The sequence below is a fragment of the Rhinatrema bivittatum genome, chromosome 7 (assembly GCF_901001135.1).
Source record: "Rhinatrema bivittatum chromosome 7, aRhiBiv1.1, whole genome shotgun sequence".
Lineage (NCBI taxonomy): Eukaryota > Metazoa > Chordata > Amphibia > Gymnophiona > Rhinatrematidae > Rhinatrema > Rhinatrema bivittatum.
Window position 1 is genome coordinate 303,786,880 of NC_042621.1, and position 19,149 is coordinate 303,806,028.

The 19,149-nt window shown below is 45.1% G+C and overlaps 1 protein-coding gene across 2 annotated transcripts in view; it reads right to left on the reverse strand.

Annotated features, from left to right (window-relative positions):
* Positions 1-19,149, reverse strand: part of FAM204A (family with sequence similarity 204 member A) — a 76,395-nt gene that overhangs the window by 53,602 nt on the left and 3,644 nt on the right. For both annotated transcript variants that reach the window (XR_003857942.1, XM_029610497.1), the window contains exons 2-4: positions 13,519-13,772; positions 2,727-2,817; positions 1,506-1,542 (exon numbers count right to left, since the gene is read on the reverse strand). Coding sequence is in view for 1 of the 2 variants with exons in the window: in XM_029610497.1 (XP_029466357.1) it covers positions 1,506-1,542; positions 2,727-2,817; positions 13,519-13,764 (374 nt within the window). In the remaining variant the exon portion in view is untranslated. The remainder of the gene's footprint in view (positions 1-1,505; positions 1,543-2,726; positions 2,818-13,518; positions 13,773-19,149) is intronic.

Genomic DNA, 19,149 nt, shown 5'->3' on the forward strand with positions numbered 1-19,149 from the left:
CTTTTATCAAAGGGATACAGAGCTTAAAGCTCGAACTGGAACATGGCTATGAAGCGGTACCATTTAAAGCACAAAGAGATGGACAGCATATGGGTCAAGCATTGAAATCTTTAGACTCAACTGCAAACCATTTAGTAAACATTCCCAAATTGTCTTGACTGACATGTTATAAGAACATAAGACTTCCCATACTGGGTCAGACCAAAGGCCCATCAAGCCCAATATCCTCTTTCCAACAGTGGCCAATCCAGGTCACAAGTACCTGGCAGGATCCCAGGGCGTAGAGAGATTCCAAGCTGCTTATCCTAGGGATAAGCATTGGATTCCTGCAACTCTACCTTAATAATGGTTAATGGACTTTTCCTCCAGGAACTTGTCCAAACCTTTTTTTTTTTAAACGCAGCTACACTAATAGCTTTCATCACATCCTCTGGCAACAAATTCCAGAGCTTAATTATGTGTTGAGTAAAAAAATAATTTCTCTTATTAGTTTTAAATGAATTACTTAGCAACTTCGCTGTGTGTCCCCCCCCTGGTCTTTGTACTTTTCTAAAGAGTAAACAACTGATTAACATTTACTCGTTCCACCCCACTCATTATTTTATAGACCTCTATCACAGTGAATGGAATGGAACGAGTAAACGTTAATCAGTTGTTTACTCTTTAGAAAAGTACAACGAGCAGGGGACGCCTCAGTTCATGAGATTCTATAGTCTATCTCTGCACTAATATGTAAAATTATATCATTTAATCCTGGATTTGTTTTTCTATTCTAACAATTCCAAAAGTTAATTTGAATAACTTCTCTTTTTTTAGCAGCAGCTTGTCAACCAAGACTAAGTTTGCAAAAAGGTCCGATGTCGCATCCAGATGCAAGTGGACCAAAGCAAGAGGTAGATAGATATTCTGCCACTGCAAATTGCAACAGCCTCCAAAATCAAAGTCTTCTCATCGCGATTACATCTGTTCTGTCCAAAAGACTCGGAATCATATTTCATGGAGGAAAGATGTACAGACTTCTCCAAAACCTGCAGTAAGAAGCCCCACGCTGGCTAAAACTGTAGCGGCCCGAAGCAGCAATTCCTGGACGGAACAGGCCTCGGAGACAGCGACTGCAGCGTGCGATGCCCCACGTATCAATTACCAACTCTGAAAAGCAGAAGAGTGAGATACTCTCCCCATCACCACCAAGGGACCAAGCTCCACAAAAAGCAGGACGCAACCAGGCCTGGCCAATCCAAACTCATCAAGTGGATTTTAATGCAATTAACTCGCCTTTGCATTCAGGTACTGCAGATATTTCCCTGCCCGAGGGGGCTTACAATCGAATGCAATGGATGGGGAAGGGACCTGCCCAAAGTCACAAGCAGCATCGCTGGAAAAAAGCTCTAAGCACAGACATTTTACCATCTCCGTGAGCCTCTCTGTTCTATTGAAGAGGCTAAAAAGGACAGAGCCTAGAATACTTTCCACATACTGTATCTACTTATCTGTATTTTCATCACCTTTCTGACTCTTCCGTTTTGTTTCTCTTCAATTTATCTGGAAGGAAAAAAAAAAAAAAAAAAGATACAAATTGAAAAGGAGAAAAGTAATTTAAAAGGCTGCAGGCCTGGGAGCTGAGCCCCGGCTCTCTCACTTTTCCTGCACACTGGGAGAGGAATCTGAAGGACTCAGACCTGACTCTCCCTGTCTGATATGTTTATCTTTTCAACTCTGGGGGCAGCTGAATTTCTGGGTGCTCCTTGGTACAGCCACTTGTTTTTTCACCCATATGCCAATGCCATCGGAAAAACTAAGAAACAAAATACAAAAATAACCAAAGCATGGGGCCGGTTGAAAAGCCCAGAGACAGCCCACACGGGACCAGTTCCAGGTCAGCAAGAACTGGAGGCAGGCAGGGGTGAGCTTCCCAGGAGGGAACCGCCTAACTGCGGAGGTCACCCCCCCCGGCCAAGCCATGCCACAATATTAGGCATCAACCAGGGGGGGGGATCAGCCCCCTCCTCTGATCTGGCCACAGTTCCTGAATCTGAAGGAGGGACCCCCTGCCCCACTCCCAGCTGGAAGGTTACAGCCACCATTGGGGGCAACATTCACAGCCGTCAGGGTTTGTTCAAGAGGAGCAGTCACTCAGAGGGCTGGAGGAGGAGAGGGATTAAGAAGTAGGGGACAGCTGCAGAGGACACGCCACTGCAGCAAATTCCAGCTGAGCTGAAAGCCCAAAAGGAACAAGCAAACGCTGCCATGCCCAAAACAAAAAATGCAAGAAATTTAAAAAGAGCAAATGGCAGTTACGTTTTTGACTTATCGGATCCTCCAGACAGTGGAATAGTCCCAGTCCTGCTCACATTACTGGCTATTATCGTATATATGATCACAGGGCTTACCAAGCAGTTTCAGTGAAACTCTCTCTGTCTCCATCTGCTGGCAGGCATGAATAAACCCAGGAGTCTGGACTGATCCGGCTATTATTGAATACATGATCAGAATCTCAGATGGTAGAGCAGCTCGGCTCTACTCACATTACCAGCTATTACCGTACACAAGATCACAACCTCCCTACTCGCGTTACTTGGTATCATGCTACATGCAATCTTAACCCTCAGATGGTGTAACCGCCCAGCTGTGCGCATTTTCCTGCACATTATTCTATATGTGATCACATTCACCGGATGGTACAACTGTTTGGAAATGCATCTGTTTCTTTCAGACAAATGAAGCACCTTTTCTACGGCGTCTTCTTCTGTGACCTTGATCTCTATAATTTGCTTGTGTTTTTATTTCAAAATGCTTCTTCTGTAACTCCTGAAATTTCTGTTGAGAAAGAAGAAAAATAAGCATGTGTATTTCTAGTCCACAGGTATTGTACCAACAGATTTTATTTTTTTAAATGTTTTATATTCTGCCTTTTCCATAAATTATGTACAGGGTGGATTACAGTCGTACGTTCACATTAAAGTTTATATGTAACCATAATACAATAAAACATATAATCAATACAATTACCTAAAATAACAGCAGCCTGCACCTAGCCTATGTCTCATTAAAAATGCTTTCAATTTTTTTCTAAAAATTTTTTATATCAGCTTCCTGACGCAAATCAACAGCGAGTGCATTGCTCAAGGTGGGACCCTATATAAGAAAATGTTCTTTCCTGGGTAGCCATAAGCTTGTAACAATTTAACGGAGGTCACACATAATAAACTTGCTCCTTGTGATCGCAATGAACGCTGTGGCACATAATTCTGTAAATCAGACTTCAATGAATTTGAATCACTGTCATGTAGCAAATTTTAAATTGCATCCTCCATTGCAAAGGTAGCCAATGAAGTCCCCTCAATATTGAGGAAATATACTGAGATTATGCAGTAGCCATCAACAAATGAGCTGCAGCATTCTGTGTCAGTTGTAAAAGTAATTCATTTTTTAGGCAACTCAACTAACAAACTGTTAACAATAGACGATATGGCCAAATATCAACGACTGCAATACCATAAGAACATGCCATACTGGGTCAGACCAAGGGTCCATCAAGCCCAGCATCCTCTTTCCAAAAGTGGCCAATCCAGGCCACAAGAACCTGGCAATTACCCAAAAACTAAGTCTATCCCATGCTACTGTTGGTAGTAATAGCAGTGGCTATTTCTAAGTCAACTCAATTAATAGCAGGTAATGGACTTCTCCTCCAAGAACTTATCCAATCCTTTTTTAAACCCAGCTATACTAACTGCACTAACCACATCCTCTGGCAGCAAATTCCAGAGTTTAATTGTGCATTGAGTGAAATAGAACTTTCTCCGATTAGTTTTAAATGTGCCCCATGCTAACTTCATGGAGTGTCCCCTAGTCTTTCTACTATCTGAAAGAGTAAATAACCGAGTCACATCTACTCGTTCAAGACGTCTCATGATCTTAAAGACCTCTATCATATCCCCCCTCAGCCGTTTCTTCTCCAAGCTGAACAGCCCTAACCTCTTCAGCCTTTCCTCATAGGGGAGCTGTTCCATTTCCCTTTATCATTTTGGTTGCCCTTCTCTGTACCTTCTCCATCGCAATTATATCTTTTTTGAGATGTGGTGACCAGAATTGTACACAATATTCAAGGTGCGGTCTCACCATGGAGCGATACAGAGGCATTATGACATTTTCCATGTTATTAACCATTCCCTTCCTAATAATTCCTAACATTGTTTGCTTTTTTGACTGCCGCAGCACACTGAACGACAATTTCAATGTGTTTATCCACTCTTTCTTGGGTTGTAGCACCTAATATGGAACCTAACATTGTGTAACTACAGCAAAGGTTATTTTTCCCTATATGCAACACCTTGCACTTATCCACATTAAATTTCATCTGCCATTTCGATGCCAGAGAGTTGCTGCTCGCAGTGATTCCCTGCAGGAATGAGCACAAAAGGGATGTGCGTGGGCCGAGACAGAAAGCAGCAGCGGTCAAATGGCGGGGGGGAACGATGGCATTGAAAAAACACTGGCCAGTATGTCTGAGGAGGTCCTACAACAGATTACTAAGAGTGTGCACATGGCGCTGGACGAACACCTGATTAAAATCTAAGTGGCGGTGGAGGATATAAAAGACGAACTTGAAGGGCAATTGAAGTGTCTAGACCTCGCAGAGCAATGCATTTCACTGCAAGAAAACCACTTAATGGATGCTGAAAGGCACACTGTAGACCTAAGAGACAAGAACACTGCGCTGCTAGAGCAGATAGATGGCCAAGAGAATCGAAGCAAGCAAAATAATCTAAAAATAACTGGGTTCCCTGAAACGCTCTGAGAAGAGGAGCTCTATACATTTGTGGAACAATGACTCCCGGAGCATTTCAGCCTTTCATTTCCTGGAGACTATTTGTGATGTGAGCATGTGCTTCGTCTGGGCCCACCTCAGGATGCAGAAGATAAGCTGCGACCGGTGATGGCACGGATATTAAATAGGACCCACAAAATCAATTTTACGCACATATCGGCAGCAGATGTGTGTCGATTTCAACAATCAAAAGATTCTCCTTTTAGCGATTTTTCAGCACATGTGGCCTCTCATCGTAAGGAAATGGCTGGGCCTTGCTCAGAGTTATATCGCAGGGGCATTCGCTTCTCACTATTTTCAGCTGAGCTTCGCGTTCACCATGGGAATAAAATGCTCTATTTTTTTAAAAAGTCTAAAGCCGGGGTCTTCCTAGCCTTCCTGCCAGCGTCCGAGGGTGATCGCTAGTGTGCTCTGAGTCACTGGTGGAGTGCATGCACAGGCAGCAATTGGTGGCCATTTTCTCTGGCAATGAAAACGAGTGGATGGATCGGAGTAAACAAGAGTTTTATTCAAGCATGCCCGACTCTGGCCGAGTTTCGCTCAGAGAGCTGCCTCAGGGGCTAAAAACATATAAAAGACACACATACATATAAAATTGTGACCACATATAAAATGTATTTCTACCCTCTATAAATTATATTTAAAACAAATAAATAAATGAACAGTTTGAATGGGTACCTTACAAGCCACATCAGTTGGCTTAAAACTTCACAAGTGCAATCAAGTTGGAATGGCTTGTAAGGTACCCATTCCATTTCATCGTATCTAAACCATCTAGACATTATATTTACAGTGTCATTATCATTACTATTCTCATTTTTTATTTACTATTCTTTACTTTTATTATTTATTCTTTTATTTTTTTATTATCATCCTTTTCAAGTTCTCACTTTTTATATGTTGGATTGCATAGTAATATTGTTGTTTTATACGTACACCACTGCTGAGATCCTATCTCCATCATCAAGTGTTTGCCTTTGAAAATAATACACACACACATATATATAGTATTTTGTACAATTGTATCATGTCATATAACATTGTTCATTTTACTCTATTTATTTAATTTTTATTATGACACTGTTTTTTAAAAAAATTACATTTAACACCTGGACATATTTTGTTAGAATTACAGTATGTTTTTCAAACTGTTCATTTATTATTTGTTTTAAATATAATTTATAGAGGGTAGAAATACATTTTATATGTGGTCACAATTTTATATGTATGTGTGTCTTTTATATGTTTTTAGCCCCTGAGGCAGCTCTCTGAGCGAAACTCGGCCAGAGTCGGGCATGCTTGAATAAAACTCTTGTTTACTCCAATCCATCCACTCGTTTTCATTGCCTACAGCCACCTTGGATCGGCTACCGGTTTGTTTTCTTCGCCATTTTCTCTGGGCCTGCTCAACTGGCGCAGTAAGCATAGAAGTTCTGTTCTACTGTCAGACAGCGATTCCCGACTGCTGTTCATTTAAAGTTTTCATTTGCTGCACTGAGAAACACGTTCTACAAGGATGGTTTCTTACACGGCATATGAATGTTCCAGGTCCGAAAATGAAGTACATAGCACGAGTAATATAATTAGACAATCCAGCAGCTACTACAAGATATAAAGAATACGAGGGGATTATTTGCTCCATTATTAAGTCTAGTAATGGCTGTTTGGTGCAGTCTGTGGAAAACCTTTTGTTGGGTTCATTGTTTCACGTTTTACTGGAATGAATATTACTTGTTTACTTCTCTGCAGTTATGGGTATCATGTTAATGAGCCTATAATAGGGATCAATATCATGTTGGTAAGGCTCAACTGAGTATTCAGGGGAAATGCCAGAGGACACAACCCCTAAAAGCAGGGGAAGGAGATGGGGTGGTTGGTTCCTTAGAGCAGTCTGCTAGGGAGAGAACGTCAGGGGGATTGTATGAATGGGGGTACGAGTGGGGGGCTGAATATGTGCTTGTGTGGGTATGAGAGATGGATGATTGCGGTTTTGGTATGGGTGTTGTGGACACTGTATGCACTACGAACTTCACTGAGGATAGATATATTGAGTTTGGCTGTCTGCCGGGGCACTGCCGGGAGGTCCTCTGGATTGGCAGATGAATATTTTATTATTTAACAGTTTTATATACCGAAGTTCTGGTAACTAAGTTACTAATCACACTTATGAGTTTTTGCTAAGTTGGAGGTATGCAGGTATTAAAAAAAACTAAAACCTCTACTACACTTCCGAGATTTCCGCCTGGTTCTACAATCTATCATCCTCCCAAAACTGGATTACTGCAACTCTCTCCTGCTGGGCCTGCCTGCCAGCACCATCAAACCGCTTCAGATGGTCCAGAACGCGACGGCTAGAATCCTCACAAACACCAAAAAAAGGGAACATATCTCCCCTATCCTCCAGAACCTTCACTGGCTGCCTATAAAATTCAGGATACTCTTTAAAGCAAGCATGATGATTCATAAGGCTCTACACAACATCTCTCCCCTCAACCTATCTTTTCGACTACAGCAGCACACCTCAAAGAGACCGATCAGAAGTGCACACCAGAACTTGCTTCACACCCACCCGGCTACAACTTCACTAAGGAAACGAGCTTTGTCCACTGCTGGTCTCCTCCTTTGGAACAGGCTTCCGCCAGACCTCCGCCAAGAAGCTTGCCTAGCAGCTTTCAAAAAGAAGCTAAAGTCCTGGCTATTCACCCAAGCCTTCCCTGAGAGCTAAAACTTGATGAAGAGACGGAGGGTGTCCATATCACCGTACTAACACTTTCTGTTGGTGCACTATGTAGCACCTGTTATACCCTGATTTTGTACCTAGTTCTTTTACCATACCTCAGTTATTTTGGTTTTTGAATGTTCTCCCTCAAAGTTCTATGTCAATTTGTTACAATTTATTACGCCCCCGAGGCGACAGTTCAATTCCTTGTAAACCGGTGCGATATGTATTGTATACAGGAACATCGGTATAGAAAAATTAAAAATAAATAAATAAATAAATATTGTGCGGGCTGATGTATTAACTCTCGATATCGATGGAATCCACTCGCCAGTAAAGCGCAGTAAGCTCCCGAGTATGTTCAAGCATCTAAAATCTCAGATAGCTTTTCTTCAAGAGACGCATGTAAATGACACTGAACACATTAAGCTTAAAAAAAAAAAAAAGACTGGGTGGGATGGTGATGGTATTCCTCGTTTTCTAGCAGGCAAAGAGGGGTGGCTATACTTGTCCATAAACAATTGCTGTTCCATATGGAACGCCAAATACGTGACGCTGAGGGACGGTATATTATTGTGCTTGGCCTTTTGTAATTTATAAGCCCCAAATAAACCATAAGAACATAAGAACATAAGAAAATGCCATACTGGGTCAGACCAAGGGTCCATCAAGCCCAGCATCCTGTTTCCAACAGTGGCCAATCCAGGCCATAAGAACCTGGCAAGTACCCAAAAACTAAGTCTATTCCATGTAACCATTGCTAATGGCAGTGGCTATTCTCTAAGTGAACTTAATAGCAGGTAATGGACTTCTCCTCCAAGAACTTATCCAATCCTTTTTTAAACACAGCTATACTAACTGCACTGACCACATTCTCTGGCAACAAATTCCAGAGTTTAATTGTGCACTGAGTAAAAAAGAACTTTCTCCGATTAGTTTTAAATGTGCCACATGCTAACTTCATGGAGTGTCCCCTAGTCTTTCTACTATCCGAAAGAGTAAATAACCGATTCACATCTACCCGTTCTAGACCTCTCATGATCTTAAAGACCTCTATCATATCCCCCCTCAGTCGTCTCTTCTCCAAGCTGAAAAGTCCTAACCTCTTTAGTCTTTCCTCACAGGGGAGCTGTTCCATTCCCCTTATCATTTTGGTAGCCCTTCTCTGTACCTTCTCCATCGCAATTATATCTTTTTTGAGATGCGGCGACCAGAATTGTACACAGTATTCAAGGTGCGGTCTCACCATGGAGCGATACAGAGGCATTATGACATTTTCCGTTTATTCACCATTCCCTTTCTAATAATTCCCAACATTGTTTGCTTTTTTGACTGCCGCAGCACACTGTACCGACGATTTCAATGTGTTATCCACTATGACACCTAGATCTCTTTCTTGGGTTGTAGCACCTAATATGGAACCCAACATCGTGTAATTATAGCATGGGTTATTTTTCCCTATATGCATCACCTTGCACTTATCCACATTAAATTTCATCTGCCATTTGGATGCCCAATTTTCCAGTCTCACAAGGTCTTCCTGCAATTTATCACAATCTGCTTGTGATTTAACTACTCTGAACAATTTTGTGTCATCTGCAAATTTGACTCACTCGTCGTATTTCTTTCCAGATCATTTATAAATATATTGAACAGTAAGGGTCCCAATACAGATCCCTGAGGCACTCCACTGTCCACTCCCTTCCACTGAGAAAATTGTCCATTTAATCCTACTCTCTGTTTCCTGTCTTTTAGCCAGTTTGCAATCCACGAAAGGACATCGCCACCTATCCCATGACTTTTTACTTTTCCTAGAAGCCTCTCATGAGGAACTTTGTCAAACGCCTTCTGAAAATCCAAGTATACTATATCTACCGGTTCACCTTTATCCACATGTTTATTAACTCCTTCAAAAAATTGAAGCAGATTTGTGAGGCAAGACTTGCCCTGGGTAAAGCCATGCTGACTTTGTTCCATTAAACCTTGTCTTTCTATATGTTCTGTGATTTTGATGTTTAGAACACTTTCCACTATTTTTCCTGGCACTGAAGTCAGGCTAACCGGTCTGTAGTTTCCCGGATCGCCCCTGGAGCCCTTTTTAAATATTGGGGTTACATTTGCTATCCTCCAGTCTTCAGGTACAATGGATGATTTTAATGATAAGTTACAAATTTTTACTAATAGGTCTGAAATTTCCACGCGAACCCAATAACTTACCATTCTTCCAGATGAACCCTGTGAACCCTATCCTCATCGGCCTTAGAAACCATTAGAAACTGTATAACTATGTAAATGCATAAATATATAACTACCCTCATTTCTACGATAACGGTACCTCTGATCGTAATGTATACTATAATGCATGCACTAACTTTTTGCATCGAAAATTGTAAACCATTATGATGGCAAAAAAAGGAATGACGGTATATAAAACGTGATAAATAAATGTTTGCTGATGCCATTTTACTGTTTGAAGGTCCGTATAGCAGTGACAGTGGATATATGTTCTCAATTCCAAACGTTTGCAGGACCCCTTCTCCTTTCACATGGCCTAACCAGAAAATGTAATATTTGGGGGTGTGGATTCCTCGGAAGCTTGCCTCCCTTTAGGAAGCCTTTTCTAAAGTGCACGCACAGCTCCACTCTTGGCGGCCACTGCCACTCTCCTTTTGGGGGAGATGTGCACTGGTGATCCTCCCAAAAATGTTATATAAAACGCAGATGCTTCCCGTCGGCTCGGCGCGTGACCTGAAGAGGCTGAGATCGGCACTTATTACTTTTCTTTGGAATGGGAGGGGTGCTCGTGTTAGCTGTTCAAATTATTATGCGGAAAAAAACAAGGGGGAATAGATTTTCCAGATCTGAGATATTACAATGCAGCCTGTCAACTGCGCTACTTAAGCAAGTGGATTTCAGGCAAGTAAATGTACTGAGAGAAAGGAATGCTTGCCAGTGGGATACATCCCTGGAGTCCTGTGCATTTACTTCACTCTAAGGACAGTTATGGAAAATAGTGAACGCTGACATATTGTTGAAGTCCGTTGTATTAGCGTGGAGCTGGCTGTGTAGGGCTTGGGGACGCCCTGTGCACCAATCAGTTTTCATATCCCTTCCTGGCAACAAGGACTTTCTGCCTGGCATGGACCTCCTGGAGTGCTGATCTATACATGGAGGGCAGTTCTGCTTCTGCAGCCTTTAATGCCTCTCTCCAAATTCCTTCTTCTCGGTTTTTTGATTCTTGCGGGCCAGACACTTTATCCTCGCTGGATTGGTCTGAAGGAACTTGCACCTCAGAATCCTCTTTTCTGCTGGATGTGCAAAATATGTTAATGAAAGGGAATTTGATTTCAGGGTGGCACAAGTTATGTCTTCGAGTACAACATGTGCATTCGCTCAGCATGTTTTGGACTTCTTTATTAGGTGAAAGACTTTCTATCGCTGACCTTCCGCTGTGCTTCAAGGAGATTTACCAGTATTGCAAAGACTCTAACCTAAGGGAAATCAGATTCACAACACCGCACCACGCGTATCTGGATGATGTAAAAAGGCGTAAGATGAAAGTCACCTCATCCCCCATACGTACCCAATGCAGCATGGAACCTGGCAAGTTGGGACGTCGCGTTGGGTCTTGCCCTAAAGCTGGACAGTTTTTGGGAACAGGGTGATGCAGAAGGTCCAAACATGCACTGGGTGGACACCGTTGAAAACCGGCAAAATAATTCTCTTGGGGAAGTTTCCAGAAACGGCCAAGTGCATGCCAGATTTCAATGTGTGCACCCAGCTCTGGCGTTGGCACGCCAATGCATCTTGCTGTACTGGGTGCCTGAGGGCGCTCCTACCTGTGATCAGTGGCAAGAAAAGCGCAGGTAGAGCGGAGAGACACCAGAGTTGCCAAATGTTCTGTTACTACCTGATACGTCGACATTTGGAAGAATTTCTAGGATCATTTGCCCTTGGAAATACAGCGCCATCTGTTGGCCATGGGTTATTCTATTGACTGGAGCGTTAGGCACGATTCCGGATGTAAACGGAGTCCACGCTGTTGAATTATGTCAAGTGGTATGGGTGTGAATGGTATGGAAGGGAGGGGGTGACTTAGAAAGTGGAGACTGAAGGATGTCTCTCAGAATATGAAAAAGGGGGTGGCGGTTTTTGTATTCTGCATTTTGTCGTTTTTGACTGTTTTAATGTCCTGCCTCCATTGCAATAAAAATTATTCTTGGAAAAAAACAAAAACCTATGTTTTTTTTTTCTCTATTTATAGCGCACAGACGAAGCACTGAATTTACTTTTGCTGCTAAAGAAATCTCCTACCAGTTGGGAGATGGCTTCAGGCTGCAGGGTGTGAGAGAGATTAGGGGGCACTGCACTATCACCACAACTTTCTTTTCATCCACTCTGCCAAGTAAAACACAAGAGGAAACGGATGTTTCAGTTTCATCTGCAAACATGGACACCTGCCAGGGGAAGCCCTACGCGCCCACAAGGCTGAAAGCAAAGGCAAAATACTGCAGGAAACGCTCTACACCTCCACAACATGCAAATTTTCTCTCATGCATATTCATTGTGGATATCCTGAAAACCCGACTGGCTGGTGGGCCTCCAGGACAGGGTTGGGGACCACAGCTCTACAGCACCAAGGAATTCTTCTGTAAAAATATCTGAAAAAGGGAATCAATGAAGAGCACCAAGAAAAACGGAGGCACTGCAATCACGCACTGGTCCACTCCATTCGTGAGGTAGTGGAAGATTTCACCGGAAATCATTACTGGAAATCTAAGTCAACACTTTTTAAGATTTGAAGCAGCAGCTGTAGGTGTGTAACCAGATTACAGCCCACGACCAGAAACCGGACGTGGCTAACAGCGAGGTCTATCAAAAACAAACAAGCCAACTGGAACTGAAACTGTACCGGTAATAAGAACATAAGATGCGCCTTACAGGGTCAGACCGAGGGTCCATCAAGCCCAGCATCCTGTTTCCAACAGAGGCCAATCCAAGTCACAAGTACCTGGCAGGTACCCAAACATTAAACAGATCCCATGCTATTATTCCTTATTGGTTAATATCAGTTTATGTACCTCTCCATGAACGTATCCATGCCCTTTTTAAACCCAGCTACACTAAATGCCTTAACCATATCATCTGGCAATGAATTCCAGAGCTCAATTGTGCATTGGATAAAAAAGAATTTTCTCCTATTTGTTTTAAATGTGCTACTTTCTAACTTCATGGAGTGCCCACCTACTCATTTTATAATCCTGGTAATCAGAGCAGTAACACATTTAACACTCCACTAAAGTCTGACTTTTTCCCTGCCTTTTTTAAATTTTTAAATCTCTTTTGTAGAATGTGACCTTCCCTCCTTCCAACCTCACTTGCCTTTAAGAGGTGGCAAAGGAGAAATAGAAGGCACCTGAAATGGCACTGTTTCAAAAGGGCATGGGACAAACAGAGGATCCCTGCTGGCTTGAGAGAGGAAATGAAGAAATGGGAAAACTTCTCTGCTACACGTATAGTTTACATGTAGGCTTAGGGGTAGCCTGCAAGGAGCGGCAGTTGCTATGATCCCTAACTAAACTAAAAATAAAATAAATAAATAAAATTGCTGGGCGGACTGGATGAACCAATTGGATCTTTATCTGCACTCATTCGCTATATTACTGTCTTCGCTAGCCCCAGTCCCACCAGCACTGAACTGTTGCCGGCCCCTTCCACAATATGATGGTCTAGGAATGATGAGCCCTGAAGCTCGGGCCACTCTCCTCTGCCACGCCCTGAAATGCTGCACACTTTAGCAATAAAAGTCTGTATGGCCTCGAGCTCCCCAGGGTCGCCTGTTCTGCTCCCCCTCGCCCACCTGGCAATGCAGATTCTGGTTATGCTTTTGTGGTTTATTTGAAAGACAAGGGGGAGAAGCGCTGCTCATGAAAAGAGATGTAAACATCACGCAGACGGCGGGGATACTAACGCGCCACATATCTGCGGAGACTCCGGAAGGGCACACTGGGTTGCCGCCTTCTCTTTTCGCCTCCGTTGCTTCCGTGCTGCCTGCGACTCCACCTGCCAGAGAATGCGAGGCCCGAGCTGCTGACTGGAGATCTCCCTCCTCTTCCTCAGCACAACGGCTGGAGTCCTCCGATGCACCACCAGCATCCTCTGAACTCAGGTCAACGTCCTCCTCGTCCAGACCAGGAGGCAGAAGCCCGCTCCACATTTTACAGCCTGGAAAGTGAGGACATAATATCATGAAATACAAAAAGGAAGCTGTATGTCGTGGGGATGTTCAGGAATAAGAAGAGGGGGACGTTTTTGCTCCCCATGTGTGGCCTAAAGGGAGGATTCTCATCTACCGGTTGTTTCTGGCCAGTAAGACACTGGTCTGTAAAATTCTACACATTTTTCATGGTATTTTGTCTGTTTCTGCCTCCCACCTGTGACAGGGGATTTTCTCTGGAGAAAGAAGCAGGCTTGGTTATTTTATTTTTAAAAAAGGAGATTTTTTTTTAATATGTAAAAAAAAATACATAAGCGAGGATCGCTTGGTTACAGCTCTGGATTATGATCCAGGACAGGCCCCGGAACATGGACTAAACACTTTGTCGTCTTGGGAAAATCACGTTACCCTCTGAGGCCCATCGAGCAACGAGCTGACTTCATGCAGCTTTCCCAGTCAGTAAAAATAAACTTACACAAAACACATGGGGACACCAACAGTTTTGGAAGCATGATACTCGCATTTTCCGCAGTTTCCTTCTCAAACACCTTTTCACCCTGTATTCCTCGGACACTGCAGCACTATTTTCACCAAGTTTCCCAGAGCCTCTTGTTTTTCCATTCTGTCTTGACCAAACTATAAGCTCTAAGGAGCGGGGACCATCTCTTCTATTGCATAGGTCTGGTAGCGCTACAGAAATAAGTGGTAGTAATGGCAGGGTCCCTTCTGCCTCTCAGGCTCCAGTGGTGCCTGAGAAAGGGCCCGGACAGGACCCTTGTGTCTGTGTAGTATAAGGTCCAGGGGGCTGCAGAGACTGCCCTTCCCCCCGCCGTACCCCACTACTCCTCTCTGTACCAGGTCACAGCACAGCGCTAGTGGTGGCGCCAGAGAGGAGCAGGACGGGGGGTGCGGTCCTACGCCTGAGACTGGAGGGGAGGAAGCAGGACACGGGAGAGTCCCAAGGCACTGCATGGATTTGGGGGGGAAGGGAAGGGGGAAGGGCGTAGTTACTGGAAAGACTTGCAGTGGACGTTGCACTGGGTCTCCACGGTTCCTCATCTTTTGGGTTGCATGAAGTGTGTCTGACCCTGCCCCAGGTCATGCGTGTACAGGCATTTACCTCTCTTAGCAGCAGCTAAGCGCGCCCCCCCCCCCACCAGATCGGGGGCTGTTTTGGATCCAGCCCTTTCATGCCGCTAATGGAGAGTGAAGCACCCAAGCCTACATCCCCTGGAGATTTATACTAGGGTGACTGCATTCAGACAAGGGTAGGCAGGTCAGAAACCGGCGTGCAGGTAGGGACCGTACTGACTGCGGTGATTTGCTGGTTCAAGAAGGAACCAGCAGGTAACAGAAAGGGAAAGAGAAAAACTGAAACATATAATAACGCCTGAGGCCCGTGGCCACTGTGCATAAAGTCGCCCACATAACATGAAGCATTGTCTACTCTTCTCTGTCATAGTTTTCTTTCCACTCCATCAGATACAAACATTTCCCCATCAGGCAGAGCGATGAGGAGATCATGAGAAGATGAGGCAATGGGCCTGACCGGGGGCAAGAGAAGCAGGGCAGTCCTCTCTACAGACGCTTGCTCGATAGATACAAAAGCCAACAAAACGCTCCCCCTCCCCCCACTAATTATATTCTCTGACGAGTAGATACAGTCACGTAAGCAGAAAAGGCAACACTCCTGTATTTAAATAACTAACAGTACGGATGGGTTTTTCTATCACAGATGGTGGGATACCTGGGCCAAAGAATGGGGTAACCGGGGACGATAGAGATGGGCTTCCATAGGAGGAGAAGAAATAGGAAAATTGGGTCTTACCTGCTAATTTTCGTTCCTGTAGTACCACGGATCAGTCCAGACTCCTGGGTTTTGCCTCCCCTCCCGCAGATGGAGACAGAGAAGTTTTAACGGACTCTGCCCTGTACCCTGAGGTGCCATCTAGAGTCTGTCAGTATTACACTGTAGCCAAGCAAAGGATAAACCATAACTTCCACTATAACCAAACTTCACCCCCCTCGAAGAGCAGAGGAAATGAAAACTTGTAACCTTAAGAACAAAAACCATGCCCTGTAAAGGGGGGCATACAGTATAAGAACATTTGATAAATCAGCAGAATATGAATAACATCCGGCCGAGTGGACTCTCCATTTCCCCATGGTAGGGACTCGACTGATCCGTGGTCTACAGGAATGAAAATTAGCAGGTAAGGACCAATTTTCCTTTCCCTGTACATACCCGGATCAGTCCAGACTCCTGAGATGTACCAAAGCTTCCCTAACCAGGGTGGGACTGAGAGAGTCCTGCTCTGATCACACTTGCCCCGAAGGAACCGGGCTCTGGGGCCCGGACATCTAGGCAGTAATGCCTGGCAAATGTATGTGGAGATTTCCACGTAGCCGCTCGACAAATCTCCTGGGCGACACCTGCTGACATTCTGCCCACAAAGTCGCCTACAATCGAGTAGAATGAGCCCTGAGACCAACTGGACTCAGACTAGGTATGCCGAAACAATAGCATCCTTTAGTCAGTGCGCAGTAGTGCCCTTGAAGCTTTATGACCCCTCCTGGGACCACTCCACAACACGAAAAGATGGTCGGAGAGACGGAAACTGTTCATAACCTCCAAGTAACGCAACAACACCCGTTTCACGTCCAACTTTGTTAGATCCCTAGACTCAGAAGTAGACGAATCCAGGTCTGCAAAGGAAGGGAGCTCCACCGACTGATTCACATGAAAGGACACCACTTTCGGGAGAAAAGAAGGAACTGTCCACAAGGAAACCCCTTCCTCAGAAATCCTTAAGAAGGGCTCTCTGCATGATAAGGCCTGAAGCTCTGATACACGCTGCGTTGAGGCGATAGCTACGAGGAAGACTACGTTCAACGTCAGATCTTTCAGGGTCACTCGCTTCAATGGTTCAACGGAGTACCAGATTCAGCTTCCACGAGGGACAGGGTTTCCGAACCGGAGGCCGAAGATGTTTAGCCCCATGCAGAAAACGAGCCACATCTGGATGGGATGCCAGAGATATGCCCTGCACCTTCCCCCAAAAACAACCAAGGGCTGCCACCTGAACTCATAGAGAATTAAAGGCCAATCCCTTAGCTAGACCTGCCTGTAAAAAGGCCAGAACATCCGCAATCAAAGCCCTGGACGGTTCCACCTCGTGGTCCAGGCACCAAGCCTCGAAAACACTCCATACTCTAACGTACACCATGGAGTTAGAAGTCTTACAGGGATGTAAGAGCATGGCAACCACCGCATCCGAGTAACCCTTGCTCCTTAATCTCTACCTTTCAAGAGCCATGCTGCTAGATAGAAGCGATCTGCCTCTCAAACAAATGGGGCCTTGGTGCAGGAGATTTGGAGACGGACGAAACCTCAGCGGACTGTCTACTGCTAGATTCAGAAGGTCCGCAAACCATGGGCGCCTCGGCCACTCCGGCGCCACAAGTATCACCTTGCCCGAATGAGCCTCGATGCGGTGCAGAACCTTGCCGACCAATGGCCATGGCAGAAAGACGTACAACAGAACATCCTTCAGCCAGGGAAGGACCAGAGCATCTACACCTTCTGCTCCTGTCGCCGACTGAAGAATAGAGGTGCCTTGGCATTTCAGTACATCGCCATCAGCTCCATGGCAGGCCTGGACCAGCGGTTGCACCGGAGCTGAAAAGCCTCTTCGGAGAGTTCCCACTCTCCTGGATCCAACTGGTGGCGGCTGAGAAAAGTCGGCCTGCACATTGTCCACCCCGGCAATGTGAAAGGCTGCTATCTTCTACAGGTGCTGTTCTGCCCAAATGATTAAAAAATGAGCTTCCGACGCCACCGGACGACTCTTGGTCCCGCCCTGACAATTGATGCAGGCCACCATCGTCGCATTGTCGGAGAGTACTCTTACTGATCTTCCCTCTACTAAGGGAAGGAGGGCCTGCAGAACCAACCGCACCACTCTGGTCTCCAACCGATTGATAGACCAGGATTCCGTTCTTGTCCACTGGCCTTGCACCGCTCTCCCTCAACAGACTGCTTCTCAACCGGAGAGGCTGGCATCAGTGGTTACCACTATCCAAGAGGGAATTTCCAAGACCACTCCCTGACGCAAATTGTCCGGGCAGAGCCACCAAAGAAAACTGGAACGCGCAGAGTCCGTCAGTGGTAGAAGAAGATAAAACTGCTCGAAGAGCGGATTCCACCGGGAGAGCAAGGCTGACTGAAGAGGACGCATATGCGCAAAGGCCCACGGGACCAGATCGAGAGTGGAATCCATCGAACCTAGAACCTGTAAAAAATGCCAGACTCTGGGACGAGGCATGGACCTCAAACACTCCACCTGAGTTAGAACCTTGGTCAGTCTCTCCTCGGTAAGAAAAACCTTGCCCAAGAGCATGTTGAACTGAGTACCCTGAAACTCCAAGGTCTGGGAAGGAACTAGATGACTCGTCGGGATTGACAACCCAACCTAACGAGCTCAACAGTTGCAGCACTCTCTGAACTGCCGCCTGGCAAAGGTCCTCCGATTTTGCTCGAATCAGCCAATCATCCAGGTAGGGATGTACCAGTACACCCTCTTTTTGAAGAGCTGCTGTAACAACGGTTGCCAGACCAAAGGGCAGTGCACAAAACTGAAAATGATGTCTGAGGATTGCAAACCGCAGATTTTTCTGATGATCTGGGCAGATAGGTATGTGCAAGTATGCTTCTGTCAGGCCTAGAGATGCCAAAAATTCTCCCCTGTGAATGGATGCTATCACAGAGTGAAGAGTTTTCCCTGCAAAACCGAGGCACCTTCAGAGTTTGATTGACACTCTAAGTTAAGGATGGGATGGAAAGTGCCTTCGTTTTTGGGTACCACGAAGTAGATGGAGTAGCGACCTCGCCTGAGTTCTCCTGTGGGTACTGGAACTATGGTCCCCAGGTCTTGTAAACTATGTAGGGTGTCTTGCATCGCCCGACGTTTTTGGTGGTAAGAGCACGGGGAAACCAGAAAGCGGCCGAACAAAATCTAAAGCGTAGCCGTGTTCTATTATATTTAGGATTCATTGATCTGAGGTCATGTTGGTCCACTCCTCTAGAAAGAGAGACAACCTTCCCCCTATCTTTGGAACGGAGGAGTGAACTGGCCTTGCTTCATTGTGCGGATTTAAGAACGCTGTGTGCCTGTGGGGCTCTGTCTCTATCAGGACGTCGGCCACGAAAGGACTGATTCCAGGAGTGTTGCCGGGTAGGACCTTGATGAGACGAGGACCCGGAAGATCGAGAAGAACGAACACGACAATTCCCCCGAATCCTGGCCCGTTGGGGAAAAGATCCTCTCATCCTGGGCTTATCCTCTGGTATGGACCTTGTTCTCTCCCAGAGACTTAATCATGTCC